General features: G+C 40.0%; 1 protein-coding gene across 2 annotated transcripts in view; it reads right to left on the minus strand.

Annotated features, from left to right (window-relative positions):
• Nucleotides 1-14929, minus strand: part of LOC147027629 (protein-glutamine gamma-glutamyltransferase 2-like) — a 121397-nt gene extending 106468 nt beyond the window's left edge. Inside the window, exon 1 of one of the 2 annotated variants that reach the window (XM_085877159.1) lies at nucleotides 14630-14929. In XM_085877159.1, coding sequence (XP_085733285.1) covers nucleotides 14630-14648 — 19 coding nt within the window. In that variant the 5' untranslated portion in view covers nucleotides 14649-14929. The remainder of the gene's footprint in view (nucleotides 1-14629) is intronic. The other variant, XM_085877158.1, reaches the window with a different exon arrangement.
• Between the last annotated feature and the right edge of the window lie 5395 nt (nucleotides 14930-20324).

A 20324-nucleotide genomic window follows, 5' to 3' on the forward strand; every position in this document is an offset into this window, starting at 1 on the left:
AAAAATCTAGGCTGATGAAAGAGCATGATGGCAGAGGGTAAAAGTAGGACATTGGGGGCAAATAGTAAGACAGACAGGGGAAGAGGAAAGGAGGAGTAGGATATCTACATATATCTGTGCAGTGTCTGTCCCATCCTGTGTTGTCACTGAACTAATCCCTCAAACTTTTGTGAAATCGTCCCAAACTTCCGTGCTGCTCTTATCTCTCCCGTTTGTATGTTCTAAGGGGATTTATTTGAAATATTTTGGATTTTGTTATTTTTTATTTCAGCTTTAATCTTCAACTTCAATTACTTACAAAATGTAATATCACGAATATTACAAATTAATTTGCAAAATAAATGTTTGAATTCTGATTGGTGTAAATCTTGACAACACAGTAACTTGCGTACTTATCCTCAGATAAAAAAAACTTAAACAAGCATGTCTCTCGAGCGACGTGTGGTGAGGTGTTTTCAATTGCATAGTGGGAGCTGTATTGAATTATGCAGAGGTGATGTATTTTTAATAATATGGTGGTTACGTTGCAGTGAGGTGTTTTTAATACCATGACGGTTTGGTGTTTTTAATGAGTGGCATTTATGTGGAAGTGAGGTGCTCTTAATATCATTGCGGTGAGGTGTTTTTCATAACCTGTCAGGGAGGTATTTTTTATAAAGTAGCAGTGAGGTGTTTTTTATATGTGGAAGTTATGCGGCAGTGAGGTGTTTTTAATATGTGGCAGTTATGCGGCAGTGAGGTGTTTTTAATACCATAGCGGTGAGGTTTTTTTAATATGTGGCAGTTATGTGGCAGTGAGGTGTTTTTAATACCATAGCGGTGAGGTGATTTTAATATGTGGCAGTTATGCGGCAGTGAGGTGTTTTTAATCTGAAGAAGTTATGTGGCAGTGAGGTGTTTTTAATCTGAAGAAGTTATGTGGCAGTGAGGTGTTTTTAATATGTGGCAGTTATGTAGCAGTGAGGTGTTTTGAATATGTGGCAGTTATGTGGCAGTGAGGTGTTTTTAATTCCATAGCGGTGAGGTGATTTTAATATGTGGCAGTTATGTGGCAGTGAGGTGTTTTTAATCTGAAGAAGTTATGTGGCAGTGAGGTGTTTTTAATATGTGGCAGTTATGTGGCAGTGAGGTGTTTTTAATCTGAAGAAGTTATGTGGCAGTGAGGTGTTTTTAATATGTGGCAGTTATGTGGCAGTGAGGTGTTTTTAATCTGAAGAAGTTATGTGGCAGTGAGGTATTTTTAATCTGAAGAAGTTATGTGGCAGTGAGGTGTTTTTAATATGTGGCAGTTATGTAGCAGTGAGGTGTTTTGAATATGTGGCAGTTATGTGGCAGTGAGGTGTTTTTAATTCCATAGCGGTGAGGTGATTTTAATATGTGGCAGTTATGTGGCAGTGAGGTGTTTTTAATATGTGGAAGTTATGCGGCAGTGAGGTGTTTTTAATCTGAAGAAGTTATGTGGCAGTGAGGTGTTTTTAATATGTGGCAGTTATGTGGCAGTGAGGTGTTTTTAATATGTGGCAGTTATGTGGCAGTGAGGTGTTTTTAATATGTGGCAGTTATGCGGCAGTGAGGTGTTTTTAATATGTGGCAGTTATGTGGCAGTGAGGTGTTTTTAATATGTGGCAGTTATGTGGCAGTGAGGTGTTTTTAATATGTGGCAGTTATGCGGCAATGAGGTGTTTTTAATCTGAAGAAGTTATGTGGCAGTGAGGTGTTTTTAATACCATAGCGGTGAGGTTTTTTTAATATGTGGCAGTTATGTGGCAGTGAGGTGTTTTTAATACCATAGCGGTGAGGCGATTTTAATATATGGCAGTTATGTGGCAGTGAGGTGTTTTTAATATGTAGAAGTTATGTGGCAGTGAGGTGTTTTTAATACCATAGCGGTGAGGTGATTTTAATATGTGGCAGTGAGGTGTTTTTAATACCATAGCGGTGAGGCGATTTTAATATGTGGCAGTGAGGTGTTTTTAATACCATAGCGGTGAGGCGATTTTAATATGTGGCAGTTACGCGACAGTGAGGTGTATTTAATACCATAGCGGTGAGGTGTTTTTAATAACGTGGCGGTGTTTTTCCTACTGCAGTGATGTGTGGTGAGGTGAGCATAGCGAGCCAATCCATATATAGGTGTGTATGTATGTATGTATATATATATATATATATATATATATATATATATATATATATATATATATATATATATATACACATCTACACATATATATACTACATGGCCAAAAGTCTGTGGCACCTGCTCATCCAACAACTCATTCCAAAATCATGGGCATTAATATGGAGTTGGTCCCCCACTCTGCTGCTATAACAGCCTCCACTCTTCTGGGAAGGCTTTCCATAAGATGTTGGAATATTGCTGCAGGGATTTGCTTCCATTCAGCTCCAAGAGAATTAGTGAGGTCAGGCAATGATGTTTGGCGATTCGGTCATACTCACAGTCGGCGTTCCAATTCATCCCAAAGGTGCTTGATGGGGTTAAGGTCAGGGCTCTGTGCAGGCCAGTCAAGTTCTTCCACACCGATCTCTACAAACCATTTCTGTATGGACCTCACTTTGTGCATGGGATCATTGTCATGCTGAGACGCACAGAATCACCTAGATTCCTAGAATGTCATTGTATGCTGTTGCGTTAAGATTTCCCTTCACTAGAACTAAAGGTCCTTGCCCGAACCATGAAAAACAGCCCCAGATTATTATTCCTTCTCCACCAAACATTACAGTTGGCGCTGTGCATTCGAGCAGGTATTGTTCTCCTGGCATCCACCAAACCCAGATTTGTCTGTCGGACTCTCAGATGGTGAAACGCGATTCATCGCTACAGAGAACGTTTCCACTGCTCCAGAGTTCCATGGTGGTGAGCTTCACACTGCTCCAGTCAAAGCTTGGCATCTCACATGGTGATATTAGGCCTGTGTGCGGCTGCTCAGCCATGGAAAGCCATTTCATGAAGCTCTCAACAAACAGTGTTTGTGCTGATCTTGCTTCCAGAATCAGTTTGAAACTCGGTAGTGAGTGTTGCAACTGACGACAGATGATTTTTCCATGCGACATACTTCAGCACTCGGTGGTCCCGTTCTGTGAGCGTGTGTGGCCTACCACTTCGTGGCCGAGCTGTTGTTGCTCCTACATGTTTCCACTTCACAATAACAGCACTTACAGTTGACCAGGGCAGCTCCTGCAGGGCAGAAATTTGAAGAACTGACTTGTTGGAAAGGTGGCATCCTATAACAGTCAGGTCAGGTCAGGTATGGGAGTATGTGCCAGAACAGCGCGTCACTGCGTCCACTTTCTGCCGGTACTCCAGGGGCCTCCGTCTAGCCATCCACCAGGCAGATTCCAGACCCATCCCCATCTCCTTGAGATGATGTTCAACCTGCTGCAACCACGAGGAATGTGGTCGGCCCACTGGCCTCCTCCACTCATGAGACTCCCTCGCTGAGAGAATCTGGTGAGCAGGATCAGCGTGATGCTCACCGACTATGCAGGTAACAAAGCTCATCCGAGTCTCTCTCAGAAACCGCTCGTTGGACACAAAATCCGACCAGCGATAGCCAAGGATTCTCCGAAGACACCTGGTACCAAAGGAATTAAGTCTCCGTCTCAGATCCTTGGTCAGAGTCCAAGTCTCGCATCCATCCTATAACAGTGCCATGTTGAAAGTCACTGAGCTCTTTGGTACGGCCTATTCTCCTGCCAATGTTTGTCTATGGAGATTGTTTGTCTTGATTTTATATACCTGTCAGCAATGGGTGTGGCTGAAATAGCCGAATCCACTCGTTAGAAAGGGGTGTGCACATACTTTTGGTCATGGCACACATACACATATATATATATATATATATATATATATATATATATATATATATATATATATATATACATATATATATATATATATATATATACATATATATATATATATATATATATATATATATATATATATATATATATATATATATATATATATACATATATATATATATATATATACATATATATATATATACATATATATATATATATACACACATATATATATATATATATATATATATATATATATACATATATATATATACATATATATATACACATATATATATATATATATATATATATATATATATATATATATATATATATATATATATATATACATGTGGAAGAATTACAGGCTCAGACCGTGAATCAAACCTAAGTCCTCTGGCAAATCATACCGATGCTCTGCCATCTGAACTATCTGGCTGACCCACCTGCTGAGTGATGCAATTCTTCCACATATACAGGTGTCACACTGACAACCATTATGCATTCGGGCAGGGCTCTCGCTACCAGCCATAGGAGCAGTTAGGGACTGCTCTCGAGAAGGTCTTCGATTCTATCCTGCTCATTTCTCATGTATACACGTATATATATATATATATATATATATATATATATATATATATATATATATATATATATATATATATATATATATATATATATATATATATATATATATATATGTACATGTACATATACATATATATCATTTTTTAAAATCTGTTTGCCAAGTTTGAACAACATTGGTAAATGCATGTCCAATAAATGGTTGAGGACATGTTCAACATTGGGTTATTTTAGAACTAAAATGAATGCCAGTCAGCAATCTTGGATCTGATCTCGTAAAAAAAAAAATGATGTGCGTATGTAAGCCATCATTACTTATCTGTTTGCCAAGTTTGAATGACATAGGTAAATGCATGAGAAATGATTGAAGACGTGTTCAACATCGGGTTTTTTTTATAACTAAAATGGCCGTCAGTCGGCCATATTGGATCTGATGTCGAAAGAAAATTACGTGCTTATGTATGTCATCCTCCCTTATCTGTGTGCCAAACTTGATACACATCATTCCTTATCTGTGTGTCTAGTTTGAACAAGATTGGTAAATGCATGACTGAGAAATGTTAGAGGACATGTTCGACACTGGGTTTTTTTTTACAACTAAAATGGGTGCCAGTCGGCCATCTTTGATCGCATCGTGAAACAAAATGGTGTGTGTATGTATACCATCACGTGTTGTCTTTTTGCTTGGTATGAATAAAATCGATCAATACATGTCTGAGATATGGTTGCGGACGCATGCACGAACGGACACAAAAATCGAATCCAAATCCAAAAGCAGCCATTTCGGACTAAGTCCGAATTTCGGGCTAATAATAGTTTTCATTTCAGAAATATAGGCTTAGAAGCAACATGTCATCATGTATCAGACAATTCGAAATGCAGAACTGAACTAGAACGGCACTCGGTGGAGTGCATAACTCCGTCAGGCTGAACAGTTTACATTTTGTAAACCACTGATAGGTCATATCGAGATCCAGACCTTAAGCAAAGTCTAATCAGCTTGTTCTTGTCACCAAACCAACTCATCCACTTCGTATTGTCATAACTCATCCATAACTTTTTAAGATATCGTCCTATATTTAGTTTTTGGCCTTGTCTCTCAATGGTGAACAATCACTGAAAAATTCTGGTATCCGGATCCAGATCATCACCAAAATGGAAACAATTCGTCCTTGTCACCAACCCAACCTATCCACCAAATTTCATCTGAAACTGTTCACAACCTTTTGAGGAATCCTGCTCACAGACAGACAGACAGACAGACAGACAAACATGGTTGAAAACAACCTCCATCCACCTTCATTGGTGGAGGTAAAGAGAGGAGGATAAATTCTAAGAGACAAGAATCCATGTGCAGAGAAGGATTCATAGTTTAATAGCTATTCTAATTAGAGAAAACCAACACTTACAGACAGACATGTAAAGAGAATATGCACATTCGGTAAATAAAAGTGGAAACAAAGTGAATAGTTTATCAAATATAACAACATATGACTCGTCTCTATGAATGCTGTTGTCAGTTTGCATCAACAAACAAGATAAACGTTGGTAAGAGTAAGTTTACCATTGTGGATAATGAGGGGTAGCTGACATTTTGAGCGATAGGCCTTCGATTTTTTTCTCTCACAAATGCCATAACCAAAAACAACTTCATCATCAAATCTTTAGAATGACATCGAAACGACCTTGCCCCATCATCCTTTCCTCTCCATAAGCACCTCTTCTCCTTCCTTTCCCTCATCCACACTCCTTAAATCCTCTACACTTCTTTTTCTTCCAATATATGGTATGACTTCTCCCTTTACATCCATTTTGTCCCCCACCCTCCAACAAGGTCAGAGACAGGGGGACAATAAAATGTGCTCCATCTGACCGACCGATCATCCGTCCATGTACTTTTGTGTACGCAATATTTCAAAAACCCTTCAACATTTAGCTTTCATATTGCAGACATCTCTTCCTCATAACATTGTCTCAACCGGCTTTGATCACGGCTGCAATTGGCTGAATTCTCTTGCCATGACAACCATCTGTGGTAACTTGCCTTGTACACGCGATATTTCAAAAACCGTTCAAAATTTAGCTTTCATATTAAAACAGATCTATTCCTCATACCACACAAAAGGTGGGAAACCTAGAGTATCAGCTCCTCATAAATGCTCATGTTTCATTGAATCTTATGAAGGTCAAACATAAGGTGGAATCAGGGATGGGGAGAGCAGTTTAAGTCTCTAGTTTCACTCATGATGGATTGAGTCATGATGGACACTCTTCATGAATAAGGTCTGGATCCTTATATTTCACTCCCATATCCATACATTGCCCTACCTACTCCCCCCTTCGATCCCCATTTATAACCAGCTCCTAAGAACGACTGAAATTCTTGCAAAAAACTTTATGACCAACCTTGACACATCAACTCAGCCATACAGTATCTGCAATCAAAAATGTAGATAGAGTCACTCTTCCTTGGCCTTAGCTCTGTAAAAGTTCTCAGAAAATTGTTTGCCATCAGCATGGAAAATTGCCAATATCACTCCTAATGAAAAGAAGAATCTCAATATGGATCCCCTCATCACAGATTGATCAACCTTTGCATCATAAAAAGTACTAGAATCCATATCAATGCAGACCTCAAGGGAAATCCATCTCTTCTCCAAGAGTCCATACTTACAGACTGCTGCCTATTTGGGGTTTTCCATCATGGTCACTCCACTCGACCCCATCTCCATTTGCTCGCTCCAGCTATTAATTGAGGTCTTGATTCCCAAACAAGAGATCAGGGCAATCGCACAAAACATCTCTTTGAGCGATTGCAGAGTCTGCCACATCAAGCTGTCCGCCAATAGTATTCAAGACCCTCTCAGCATTTCATGGCTGGAAGATTTCTCTAAAGCTGTATTGCTCTGGATAATTTTTGTCTCTCATTGTCTATCCTTCAAATCCACTCTCACCAAAAGGGGTTTATTTCGTTATTGGCAGTGAATAAAGAAAGCACTATAAATCTGAAGATCGAATGTCGCACACAATGATGTTGGCCATTTCTCATCTGTGTTGCGAAATACATGAGGACAGCGAATTCAGAAAGTATGTTTGGGCCATGGTCTCTTGGTTTAACAGAGGTTTTGCCTTGTTTATCTCGCTATCATTTTACTGTGGCATATTTATGTTTTGAAGAGAAAAAAGCATGTTATAAACTCAGACTGAAATAGCCATGTTGAGAATATTTTCTTTATATTTCGACTTGTTATTTCTATCTGACAGGATGGTGCAGACTATAAACTGTCAGGTTGGTACTTTGTTGGCAGTGCATTTTATCACAAAGTTTGCAGTCCATCAGATGGTTGCTCAGCTGGGTGTCCCATCTCTGATTCTGATTACCCTACTCTGTTCTGTTAGTGTTGGTTCTGCCGAAGCAGTTTCTCGGCCAGGGTTATACTGAGCAGTTTGCCATCCCTTTCCCAGCAGTCATTAGGGTACGAATTTGGAATTTGCCCATGGTGCTGGTGATAACTGGAAAACATTAAATAACCTTTGTGAAGGTTCTTTAATCTCCATCAAATAATGCTTACAGACATGACATCCAGTTTAACATCCATCCCAAGGACAGCACAAACATTGATGAATCACCCTGACTATGAAACACCAGGATGACGATTTATAGCTGGGTCGGGATTCGATCCCAGGCTTGACAGCTTAGAGGCAAGCGAACACAACTTCAAGCCATCCTGTCCACCCCCAGCATTAATTAGCTGGGCTACATATTCCACAGTGTCTTTTTCGAAGAGTAGGTGAGTGAGCACCCTGAACAAATTGCAAATCCCTACCATGAGTACTACTGGGAAGGCAAAAGAAAACAATTCAGTGCAATCCTGACTCTTGAGTTGTTTTGCCAGTACTGTACTTGACTTTGGGAAGATGGGGACAGGGAAAGAGAGGAGGGAGGATGGGCAGGGAGAGGTTGGTGGGAGAGAGGGAGGAGAGAGGAAGAGAGTCCATCGACGTTTTCCGTTAATTCTGGTTTATTTTCCCCTACTTGGTTTGATAAACATTGTAATTGTAATGCTCTTGGGGTATATCAAACGTTATTTGTAGAAAGTATCATGAACTGTTATTTCTTCTTGACTAAACAGAGACATTTGATTTTGAAAGTGGCATTTGCCATAAGACAAATGGGTGACTGAACTTAGCAACCTGAATCCAAAGTTGAGTAAAAACAGTTTTGGATGGAATTTTTTTTAAACAAAGAAACATGTAAAAAAAAATAAAGGAAAGTAAGGTTAAGCAATTGGAAAAAAGCTTTCGCAATAACGAAACGATTGTTTCCTCTCCACCCCCATTGTACTTCATGATGTTTCAGCCAACATTCATCTTTTACATCTTCCTATTTACACAAGATGTCACGCAAAGGAGTATGTTCTGACACTTTAAAAACGACAGTCCTACATATGTGGCAGATTTGTTTGAATAGAAAGGATAAAAAGCCCTCATTCCGTTCCCATCATTTCACATGACGTCATGTTGTGAGCGGATTGAAATTTTCTCTGTCTGACCAAGAAAACACGTTCACTACTTTAAAAAGTAATTGAAATAATGATTTCCATCCCTGGAATCAAAACCCATGAATCTCAACCGTGTGAGGTGGTAAATTCTTCATGTCACAGTTGGCAAGCATTGTACCCTGGAAGAAGAAGGTAACGGAGTTTTGAAAGAGTAGGATGACGTTGGCACCTCGTACGATCTGACAGTGTTTGCAAGGCAGAGATTTCTGCCAAAGTGTTGGCACCGGGATATTGCCAGTTGGCTGAAGAATTTTTGCCATCTGGAATGACTGAATAAATGAACGAAATGCCGACAACCAAATTGACAATTTTTTTTCTGTACAGACTCAGGACAGATTTGCAGAAGGTTTATGAGATTGGTATGACTGGGAAAACAAACCATTTCGACACACAGGCTGAATCGTTTCAAGTTGATATCATGAAGTTGATGTTCTTTTTCAGCAAACATCAGCTTTGGAATGCCAGCTTCACTTTTGATTAATCGAGGAGGGCCGAGAAGGATTAAAGGAGTTGCTGAACTCCAGCTATCGTTCCTCGACCTGCCATGCACGCAATGTGTTACTCTATCTGTCAACCTCATCAAAACTTAAAAATCAAGAACAAAACTCTTAAGGATCTGATAAAAACTGAACTGCATAAGATAATTTATTTAAATCGAGCCCACGAACTGAAGTCAAAAGTCTTCTCATTGAGATGCACAAAAATCCGAACACAACTTGGTATTTAATAAAACCATTACTATAGTATATTTTTTGAAAGGAGTTTTCTATAGCCGTTTCCACAATCACATGGAGATCACAAGGAAATGTCATCAGTGTACTTTTACGTGAATTAAAAGAAGATAACATGTGTGGGATCTCAACCTGGAAAGCAGTCAGTACTGACCAATATACCCTCCATGCATATCCCTCCTGTCACTTAGTGAAAACATGCATGGGGAATTGAAATTTTACAAACGAGGTACTCACAAGGCAAGCAACACCAAGGTTTTGTTTATTTAATTTCTCATTCTATGAGTTTTGTGGTTATTTTTTTTTAATGTACAGATGTACTTCACAGAGCATTGGTGCTGCTGAAGCAGTTTATTAACTTGGGTTATATTGACTGTTTTGCCATTGCCTTACCACTGTTGGTTGTTCGTGTTCTATGCTTTTAAACGCTGAGCACCAAGCAAGGAGAGAGCATGTACCATTTTTTAAGTTCTTGGTATGACTCGGCCAAGGTTCGAACCACCGACCATCCAGACTCATAGAGGACGCTCTCATCATTAGGCATAGTCTGGTATGTATGTATATATTTATATATGTATGTATATATATATATATATATATATATATATATATATATATATATATATATATATATATATTATTCAGAAAGTCTTCATACCCTTTGACTTTTTCACATTTTGCTGTGTTACAGCCTGAATGTAGAATGGATTGCATTGAGGTTTTTTTATTTTTAGCACCAATATACACAAAATACTCCATAATGACAAAGTGAAAACACATTTTTAGAATTTTTACAAATTAATTCAGAATGAAAAACAGAGATATCTAATTTACATAAGTGTTCCACCCCCTGAGTCAATACTTTGGTGAAGCGCCTTTGGCAGCGATTGCAGCTTCGAGTCTTCTTGGGTATGTCTGTAGCAGCTTTGCACATCTGGATTTGAGGATCTTCTTCTATTCTTCCTTGAAGATTTGCTCAAGTTCTGTCAAGTTGGATGAGGATTGTCGGCGAACAGCAATCTTCAAGTCTTTCCACAGTTTCTCAATGGGGTTCAAATCTGAGCTTTGGCTGGGCCACTCAAGGACTTCACATTCTTGGTTTGAAGCCATTCTAGTGTTGCTTTGGCTATAAGCTTGAGGTCATTGTCCTGTTGGAATGTAAATTTTCACTGCACTCTCAGGTCCTTTGCACTCTGAAGCAGGTTCTCCTCAAGGATTTCCCTGTATTTGGCTCCATTCATTGTTCCCTCTCTCCTTACAAGTCTCCCAGTCCCTGCCGCTGAAAAGCATCCCCATAGTATGATGCTGCCACCAACAGCAGGGATGGTGTTAGATGAGTGATGACTTGTATTCGGTTTCCGCCAGACATAGCGCTTTACATTCACGCCAAAGAGTTCAATTTTCGTCTCTTCAGACAACAGAATCTTTTGCCTCATGCTCTCAGTCTTTAATGTGCCTTTTTGTAAGCTTCAGGGATGCTTCCATGTGCCTTTTTCTCAGGAGTTGCATCCATCTGGCCACTCTCCCATAAAGCCGAGATTTGTGAAATGCTGCAGAAACTGTTATCCTCCTGGCAGCTTCTCCCCTCTCAACCAAGGAACTCTGTAGCGCTGTCAGAGTGGTCATTGAGTTCTTGTTCACCTCCTCGACTGAGGTACTTCTTGCCTGGTTGCTCAGTTTGGTGAGACGGCCACCTCTAGGAATAGTCTGGGTAGTTCTATATTCTTTCCATTTCCTAATGATGGAGCTCACTGTGCTATTGGGAACTTTCAACACTCCAGAAATGCTTCATACCCTTCCCCAGATCTATGCCTCCTCACAATTATATCTCGGAGTTCTACAGACAGTTCTTTGGATTTCATGGTGGAGTTTCTGCTCTGTTGTGTACTGTCAATTGTGGGGCCTTGTATTGAAAGGTGTGTTTCTTTATAAATCATGTCCAATCAATTGAATTGGCCACAGGTGGACTCCAATCAAGTTGTGGAGATGTCTCGAGGATGATCAAAGGAAATTGGATGCACCTGAGCTCAATTTGGAATGTCATAGCAAAGGGGTTGAATACTTATTGACTCAAGACATTTCAGATTCTCATTTTTAATTAACTTTTAAAAATTTATAAAAAATATATTTTCACTTTGTCATAATGGGGATTTCTGTGTCGATCAGTGATAAAAAAAAAATCTCAATTTTATCCATTTTAAATTCAGGCTATAACAACAACAAATGTGACAAAGTCAATTCATGTGAACACTTTCTGAAGGCAATATATATATATATATATATATATATATATATATATATATATATATATATATATATATATATATATATATATATATATATATATATCACAAGGGGAAAACCAGAGATGTCACTTTTTATAAATTTCAGGGTTATTGCACCTGCCAATAGTTGACAACATAAGGTTTCCTTTCACAATATTACGTTAACAAATAACCAGGAGTGTCACATAATTTATATGGTATAAAGTTTAGCCGTGCAATGAAAAAACAAGTGTTGTCAAAGCTGAACAAGTAGAAACCCAGAGTTGTCAGTACTTTACTTCTGGTTATCTCCCTTTCATTCATGTTAACTGTTCCACCATAATATTCAGAGTTGAGAAACTAAAAAATGAAAGGTTGTAAAACTTTCACAACATAAACTCTGAGCACTACAACAGCCTATTTGGTTTTTCATGGGCTCCGTAGTTGGTGCATATGGTGGTTCAAGCCTGGTCAAACCTTTATTGTGACTTTTATGGGACCCACGCCGTGGCTTAATGGTTAGCGCGTCTGAGTACCCATCCTCATTCGATGTACCCACCGCCCAATCAACCTGCTTAGGTATATGAGGGAGTCACATGAGGTGACTTCAGCTATCGCGGGGGTGGTTTATCCTTGGTTTCCTCCCGGTTTTCCATCATATTAAGTAGTACGGAGTAAGAAATGGAGAATCCGTCATCATATAAGCGAAATACCCTTGAGTAAGGCGTTGAACACCAATCAAACAAAAAAAAACAATGACCGTTAAATGTTGAAAAAAATAATCTGTGATCACCAAAGTCATGTAATATATGCTAATAACCAACAAGCATGAATTTGCTATACATCCTGGGTTAAAATTGCATGGCAATTATTAAACAAGGGAATAACCAGTGATGTCAGTTTGCAACATTGATTCGTTCTTTGCTCTTAAATTAAATAACACAGAAGCTTGGCAAATGCTCCATGCTTAATTTGATCGGCCAATGATCACTCTTCCTTTTACTGGAAAAGAAATCTATATGACAGTTATCAAACAGTCCACCAGTCTTGAAACTTTGTTTTTCAGTTTCTTCAAAATTGACTTATCCTGACATCTCTGGTTTTCCCCTTGTGGTGTATATATATATATATATATATATATATATATATATATATATATATATATATATATATATATATATATATATATATATATATATATATATATATATATATATATCAAAATGTAAGGAACGTGACGAGCGCTTTCTCAAACTCGAATGAAGATTAAGTCCTAGACCAAAGTGTCACTTCCAACCTGGAAACCTCAGCCGGCGACTCTTGTCAAACAGATAGAGATTACATGGTCACATTGGTTAACCATCAAACAGAGCCACCTATCCAGAATTCAGGCTTATTTAGTTCTTATGGAGGTACCTTTTTATTTAAAAAAAAAATCAAAACATTTAAACAGCTTTGAATATGCACCTTAACCCCATGGCTAAAGCATACAGGCCAGCAAAACAGTCGCATTGGCATACACAAATGCCCCTCAGCCAAAAGGCTGAAGCAAATGGTCAAACAAACACACACATCCTAACTCCAAAGGGCCAGAATGCATGGTCATACAATTGTACTCATCCATAGGAGTAAGTCCCCATGACTTCAACAGCATGACTCTGTCAAATTTACATCAGAACAGCATACCAATAAATATTTAACCAAAGATGACCACATTCGTCATTTAAATATCAAACTTCCTGCCTGGCTGTAACGGTGAGCATCAGCCACGAATTATGTTTCACATGGTAAAACCGCATAATCTGCAAAGAACAACCATCCGTCCGTCAGCTAGACGATTGTTCCCACTAATGCAAACCAATCAACCAGAAGGCACGTGATGTGATCAGCAGGGACATCGAAATGTATGGGCATGACGAGCACTCTCCCGATCTCCAATGGACATAAAGTCCTCTAAAAAGCATGACCTCTAACCAGGAGGTGATGGGGATTTGATTTGGTTTATTAATGAGCCTAATATGGTCACGAATAAATGATCATCAGTATGGTGTCCTGATGAGGCCACAAGGGCGAAATTGAGAATGACATCTCCGTTTTCATATATTCATGACCATAGGCTTTAATCTCAGTCTGAAAAGGCTTGAGTGCCATGGGGCTGGTTCCTAGTTTGGAGGTGATGTGTTGGTATAAATTATGTACAGCCGCTTGAATTTATACACACCAGGAGGTTGACTCAGCCTGTCATCCTTCCGAGGTCGGTGAAGTGAGTACCAGTGTACTGGGCTGGTGTATTCCCCGGTTAAAATAGGTGTACCAGATCCCTGTGTCGTAAGAGGTGACCAGGGTTGCGTCAAGAAGGGCATCCGGCGTAAAACCTGTACCAAATCTCAATGCAGATCATACGGTTGATCCACTGTGGCGACCCCTAACAGGAGCAGCCGAAAGAAGAAGATATATATATATATATATATATATATATATATATATATATATATATATATATATATATATATATATATATATATATATTTCGAGAGATATATAATTATTTTGATGTGGTATATATCGTTAAAAAATACATGTGATTAAAAAAATAATGAACAGATAACTCAAAAGTGAATTCGAGAAAACACGGCTTTTAACACAAGCAACTCACCGTCATCACAACATGCCATGTTGAGCAACAGAAGTGCAACCACTTGGATGGCTGAAATGTTCTTGACTGTGCTGCAGCCCCTGTTATTTATTCCTGGTCCCCTGCTGCTCGGGTTGATAAAGGCTGAGGGCAAGTTTATCCAAAAACCTCCAATCCCGCCTCCTACGCCCTCAAACTCTTTGTCCAACCATGGCTGGTGACGCACATGATCATAACTTTGCCTGATGAGGTGTCTCTGTCTCTGTGTCTCTCTCTGTCTCTGTGTCTCTCTCTGTCTCTGTCTCTGTCTCTGTCTCTGTCTCTGTCTCTCTCTCTCTCTCTCTCTCTCTCTCTCTCTCTCTCTCTCTCTCTCTCTCTCTCTCTCTCTCTCTCTCTCTCTCTCTCTCTCTCTCTCTCTCTCTCTCTCTCTCTCTCTCTCTCTCTCTCTCTCTCTCTCTCTCTCTCTCTCCTGTACTGGTTGCTGGGCGTGTTACAAAAGTGTTTCTTGTTCGTCCCTAGAGCGACTCCACTGCCCCCATCTCTCCCACGGAATTCTCGAGTAAAGTTTCCCTACTTGGTGACGCCGTACCGCAAAGACAAATTCTCATCTTATTCTCGAGCAAACACTACGAGATCATTTGGAATGTCGAGAAAAAGTGATTCACTCGGGCTGTCCTTGAATACTCAGGCTTTGTGCTTATTTTCGTGCGCTCTTCATTCTTGCTCATCCAGGCATTTCCAACACCTTTCACGACGGTCGTGTTCATTCGATTCTCTGTTTGGAGTTCACTCTTCGATGCAAAGTGTTGCAATACCTCGGCTGAGGAATTTCCGCTGCAATAAGCACTAGCTAAACCTGGAGGCAGCTGTCCGTCCCTAAGAGCCCACGGCATGGTTCCAATTCCACAACAATAAAGTACATTGAGATGAAGGCACGATTAAAATCGCACATGCCTCGAACTCTTTTTATAACTCTCCTTGCACCAATGCAGGCCATAAGCCCAAGAGACAGCACATGCGGACGTTTTGCTAATGGGCTGTTTAAACAAAAGCTTTCCACTCTCAGGATGCTTTTGTATATTTAAGTCAATCAATGTTACGTCGAGGTCATCCTGCTTCTCGAGAAGCACACGGAGCAGATCCATCAAGCCGGTGTTCGCCCGTCAGCTGGCACGCGTTCCATTGTGTCGTCATTCAGTCGTTTCGACGGTGTGCCGCTATTCGGCGAGGGCACTGCGCTGTCAGTTTGGCAATAATGTTGCTAAATTGATGGGTCTACAGACTGGGATAGGTTCCGGCTGTAGAATGTATGCGCAGTGCTGAACTCTTGAGGCTGATTAACTTGACGTGGAAGACCTTCATGAAGTTTCATTTCATCCCAGAGGTTTCCATATTTAAAAAAAAAATTTCTTCCAGCAACAAGTTTGCAGCTTCTCCCAAAAGCTGTGTGCGTACACTAAGTGTGTGCCTATTCTTCACACTATGTGTGTGCCTATTCTGCATGGCCTGCTCACAACCCTGTCCTTGTGAACGATTAACAAAAGCACCGTAGGCGGAATCAAATTGGTCAATTCCCGAAACAGCAACAGACGTAATGGATTTTAAAATGTATCTCTCAAGCAGAAACGTACCTCCCCACTGAGCTTTTCAAGGTCTAATAACCTCAGCCAGAGCTTTATACGGTTTGGAATATTGTGATGATCACTGAAACACTTTCTTGCACTTTTGTGTGTTAACGTCCATTTAGAGGGCCACGTCCTCCGTAGGTGGTCCCACAATAATGGGTGCTGTGCTTACAGTCGAACAACTGTAAATCGATTTGAATTTGCGTGGATTTATATCCATTGAGGGCACATTTGCATTGCATGCACCGATTGGGCTGATGGTGTATTGAACTTTTTGCTCTAATCAAGCTCGAGAATGGGAAACTTATCTTAATTTTCCTATCTGCTCTGTGATTGGCAAAGAATGCTCTTTTAAAAATTTAAAAAAATTCAGCCCAATCAGACTGCAGTGTAATGTTTCCGCAATGATCAACCAACGATGTGCATGGCGACCATCATAACCGGCATTTACTTTTAAACATTCATAACGACCACATGCTCGTTTGTTTGTCACTTCTCCACAAAAGGCTTTTTCTCAACGGGGTTCTAAAGCTCGTGATGGAGGATGTACAACAATCACAACACAAGCTGACAAAGACATTCCAAGACATCAGTGTGCTTTGGCATGAATTACAAGGACATTCGTTGACAATGGCCATGGTTGGCAGGATAACGTAGAAGTATGTGCACATTCGTCTTTGTACTCTCTAATCCTGGGTTCGAATCTCGACCCAGATATAAACTGTCAGGCTGATGTATCGCAAGCAGGGCGAGGCATCAGTGTGTGCGCCGTCCATCAGATGATGAACGTTAAGCTGGGGGACTCGTCTGCCAATGCCAGCGCCAGTCAATGGTGGATGTTAAAGATCTAAGGGTGTCTTTTGTGAAGAGTGGGCGAGTTATCGATGGTTCCTTGATTAATTTACAAATTGCTGCCACCTTCAAACGAACGTCAGGCCTGGCCAGATGGTCCATGTAAGACTTGGGCTAAAAGGATTCCCCAAATGACCTGACAAGGTGGAAAAAAATTTTGCAACATATTAAAAGAAGAATAGGAGGCGGAGAAGAGAATGGATAAATGCATATGTACAGGATATATGATTTGAACCTAGGTTCCATTTTTTTCTGATGGCAACCGTTGGTTCTGATGGGATCACCAAACGTGGCAACCTTAATGTGTATTACGTATGTTTCCAACGCAAGCTAAATTTCACTTCATGCTACGAGGCATGTTTTGAAATGATGCCCCGGGCAAACACCTCCACTGTTTGACTACAGACGTGATTAAAATCGAAACATCTCATTTCCTCCAATTGATTGGGAAAAGTACTGCCTTTGAGCTGTCGATTGAAGCGTTCAAATCTGCTTAGTTTCAAAATAAGATACCGTGTGTCCATCCTTTGTTCAAATAAAGGAATGGTTTATGTGATGTCACACTTGATTATCTTGTTCATGTTTTGGACGAATGGTGACCGAAGTTAAGCTCGGTTTCATTGCCATTTGGTGGGTCATGATGATCAGCCACCTCCTATTTGAATGGCAAGATGTGAGAAGTGAATAATGCATTTCATCAAATAAAAATCGATAGGAGTATCCAGGTACTTATTGCAGTGGGGGGAAAAGAGGTGCAGCCGACAGTTCAAGCATAAGCCCATTGTCAGAACAAAGGTTCTCTGACAAAAAGGACAATGCCCTATTGTTCTGATGAGGGGTTAATGATCACAACGTCAGCCGCACCTTGTTTCCAAGTGCAGTCGTATACTCCCTTCGAACTCTAATGAATAACATCCTTTAATAATCTTGTCTGTCAATGTATACTCGTCAGGCCTTCACCGAGACTAGTATTTTGTTTTGAGAAATAAAAGACTTGCTGAAGAAGCTTTTGGGAGAGATTATGTGCAGCACTGTCCTTTTATAGAGAGCATTTTATTCCCCATCTAAGACTGGTGTTGGCTTAGCGGTTAGGGTGGCTGACTTGGGATCCTGGGCTCCTGAGTTTGAGCCCCATTGTCCGCTGAATTAATACGAGGTGGGGTTGACTCAGCCTCTCATTCTTCCAAGGTCGGCAAAATGAGTACCAATGTATTGGTAACAGGCACACTGCATCAGCGGCATAGCCCGCGTCCCTAACGAATGATGCAACCAGTAGCCGTAAGGCTGCACTCATAAGAGAGAGAGATTCCCCATCTCAAGTTGCACTGAAGTCATTAAATGTCAACAACAATGTGTAGACAAGTATCGCGTGTAGAACAGATGAGCCAGGGCAGGCAGATACTCCCTTCCTGAAGGTCATTAATAAGCCAACCCTATGAACACGAAAGCGGTTTCTATGGCATCATCGATTCACTAAAGAATGGCTTGAATGGCTTTCTTTGCAGCAGTTAGAAATTGAACGAGAGACTGCTTAAATCACGATCTATCCCAAGATTGTTCGCATTTGTGCCACACGTCGGTTAGCTTTCACAAGGAACTTCAATGCAGGAGGCCATTAGGCCCATCAAGCCTGCACAATCTTGCCAATATCCATGTAGCCCTCAATCTGCAATGTTTCTAGGTATTTAATTCACGTTTAAACCTTTCTATGGTTTCTGCCGCCACCACCTTTCTAGAGAGACCATTTCGTGCAATAACGACCCGCGAAGTGATACACCATTGCCTTATCGCTGTCTCAACTCTCCTCTTCTATACTATCAAAGTGTGGTCCCTGGTGTTGTCACCGTCAATTCTGCAAAAAATAAAACTCTTCACCACTTATCCTGTCTCCAGGCATACTCTTCATTAATTTAAACATCTTGATCAGATCCACTTGTAATCGCCTCCTTTCTTATGTTTAAAGTTACGTCTCCTTCAGGTGCTCCTCATAGCTTAGTCTAGGCCCTGGAATCAATCGAATTGCTCCATGCTGAAACCTCTTTATATCAGCTAGTCCATCCTCAGAAATGTCAAACAAAACTAAACACATTATTTCAGATGAGGCTTCACTAAATTCCTGTACAGTATTGACACTACCTCTTTTGATTTATAATTTATCCCCCAATGAATACAACCTAAAACCCTATTATAGCTTTACCTGTAGCCGTTTGGTACTGTCCTGCCTGCTTACCTCCCACATCTATTACCACCCCCAAATCCTTCTCTTGTGTGACGTGCTCCATGCTTTCCCCTTGCATCGTGTAATCTCTATTTTCATTATTCTTACCCATCCCTAGCACCTCACATTTGTTGATGTTAATCTGCATCTGCCAATCTTTTGCCCAATCAATTAAAGTCGCTAGACTTTGCTGAATCTGATCACCGACGTCTATGCTATTGATGTTACTACCAAGCTTTGCGTCATCTGAAAATTTGGAAAGCCAACTCTTAACCGCACTGTCCAAATCATTGATGTGAAATATGAACAAGTAATAAAAACATTTTTAAAAAACATGCAAAACGGATGTAGGGATGTTTCTCCAAAAAGTATGTAAACAAGGTATGGATGGTAACAAGAAATGATCATGTGGTACCATCCCTGCATCATTATTATTTAAAAGATTATTATTATTATCATGATGAATGAGAAGATTTGCCGGTTTTGATCAATCTCGGTTTGTTTGTTTTTTGGGGGTTTTTTTTGCTTTTGCCCTGGTCTGGATACTGAAAAGTGATTCCTATCTATACAATCAGCTGAACAGACAAGGTAGACTCTCATATGAAGCCCATGAAACTTTTTCGAGAAGATTCTCCAACTTTAGTTTTGTATATGGTGGGTGGGACCGACATTTTTTTTCGCACCATTTTTACATCGAGAGTGCTCACGCACTCTCTGATAGTGGTATTACAACTAATCTATGAGGTACCCCACTACTTGTATCCTCCCACTAACAGCTACTCTTTCCAATCCAATTACCTACTGTACCAGCCACACCACAAATCCTCACCTGAGCGAACAACCTCCTATGTGGTACCTTATCAAATGCCTTCTGAAAGTCTAGATATACTACATGCACTGCACTTCACTCATCCACCCAATCAGAAACGACTTCATAAAACTCTAATAAATTGGTTAAACATGATCTATCTTTCGTAAATCCATACTGATTACCTTTAATTAATTTAAATTTATTCAAATG

Source organism: Eptatretus burgeri, chromosome 4, assembly GCF_056783735.1.
Source record: "Eptatretus burgeri isolate ZD-2024b chromosome 4, Ebu_testis_v1, whole genome shotgun sequence".
NCBI classification, from domain to species: Eukaryota; Metazoa; Chordata; class Myxini; order Myxiniformes; family Myxinidae; genus Eptatretus; species Eptatretus burgeri.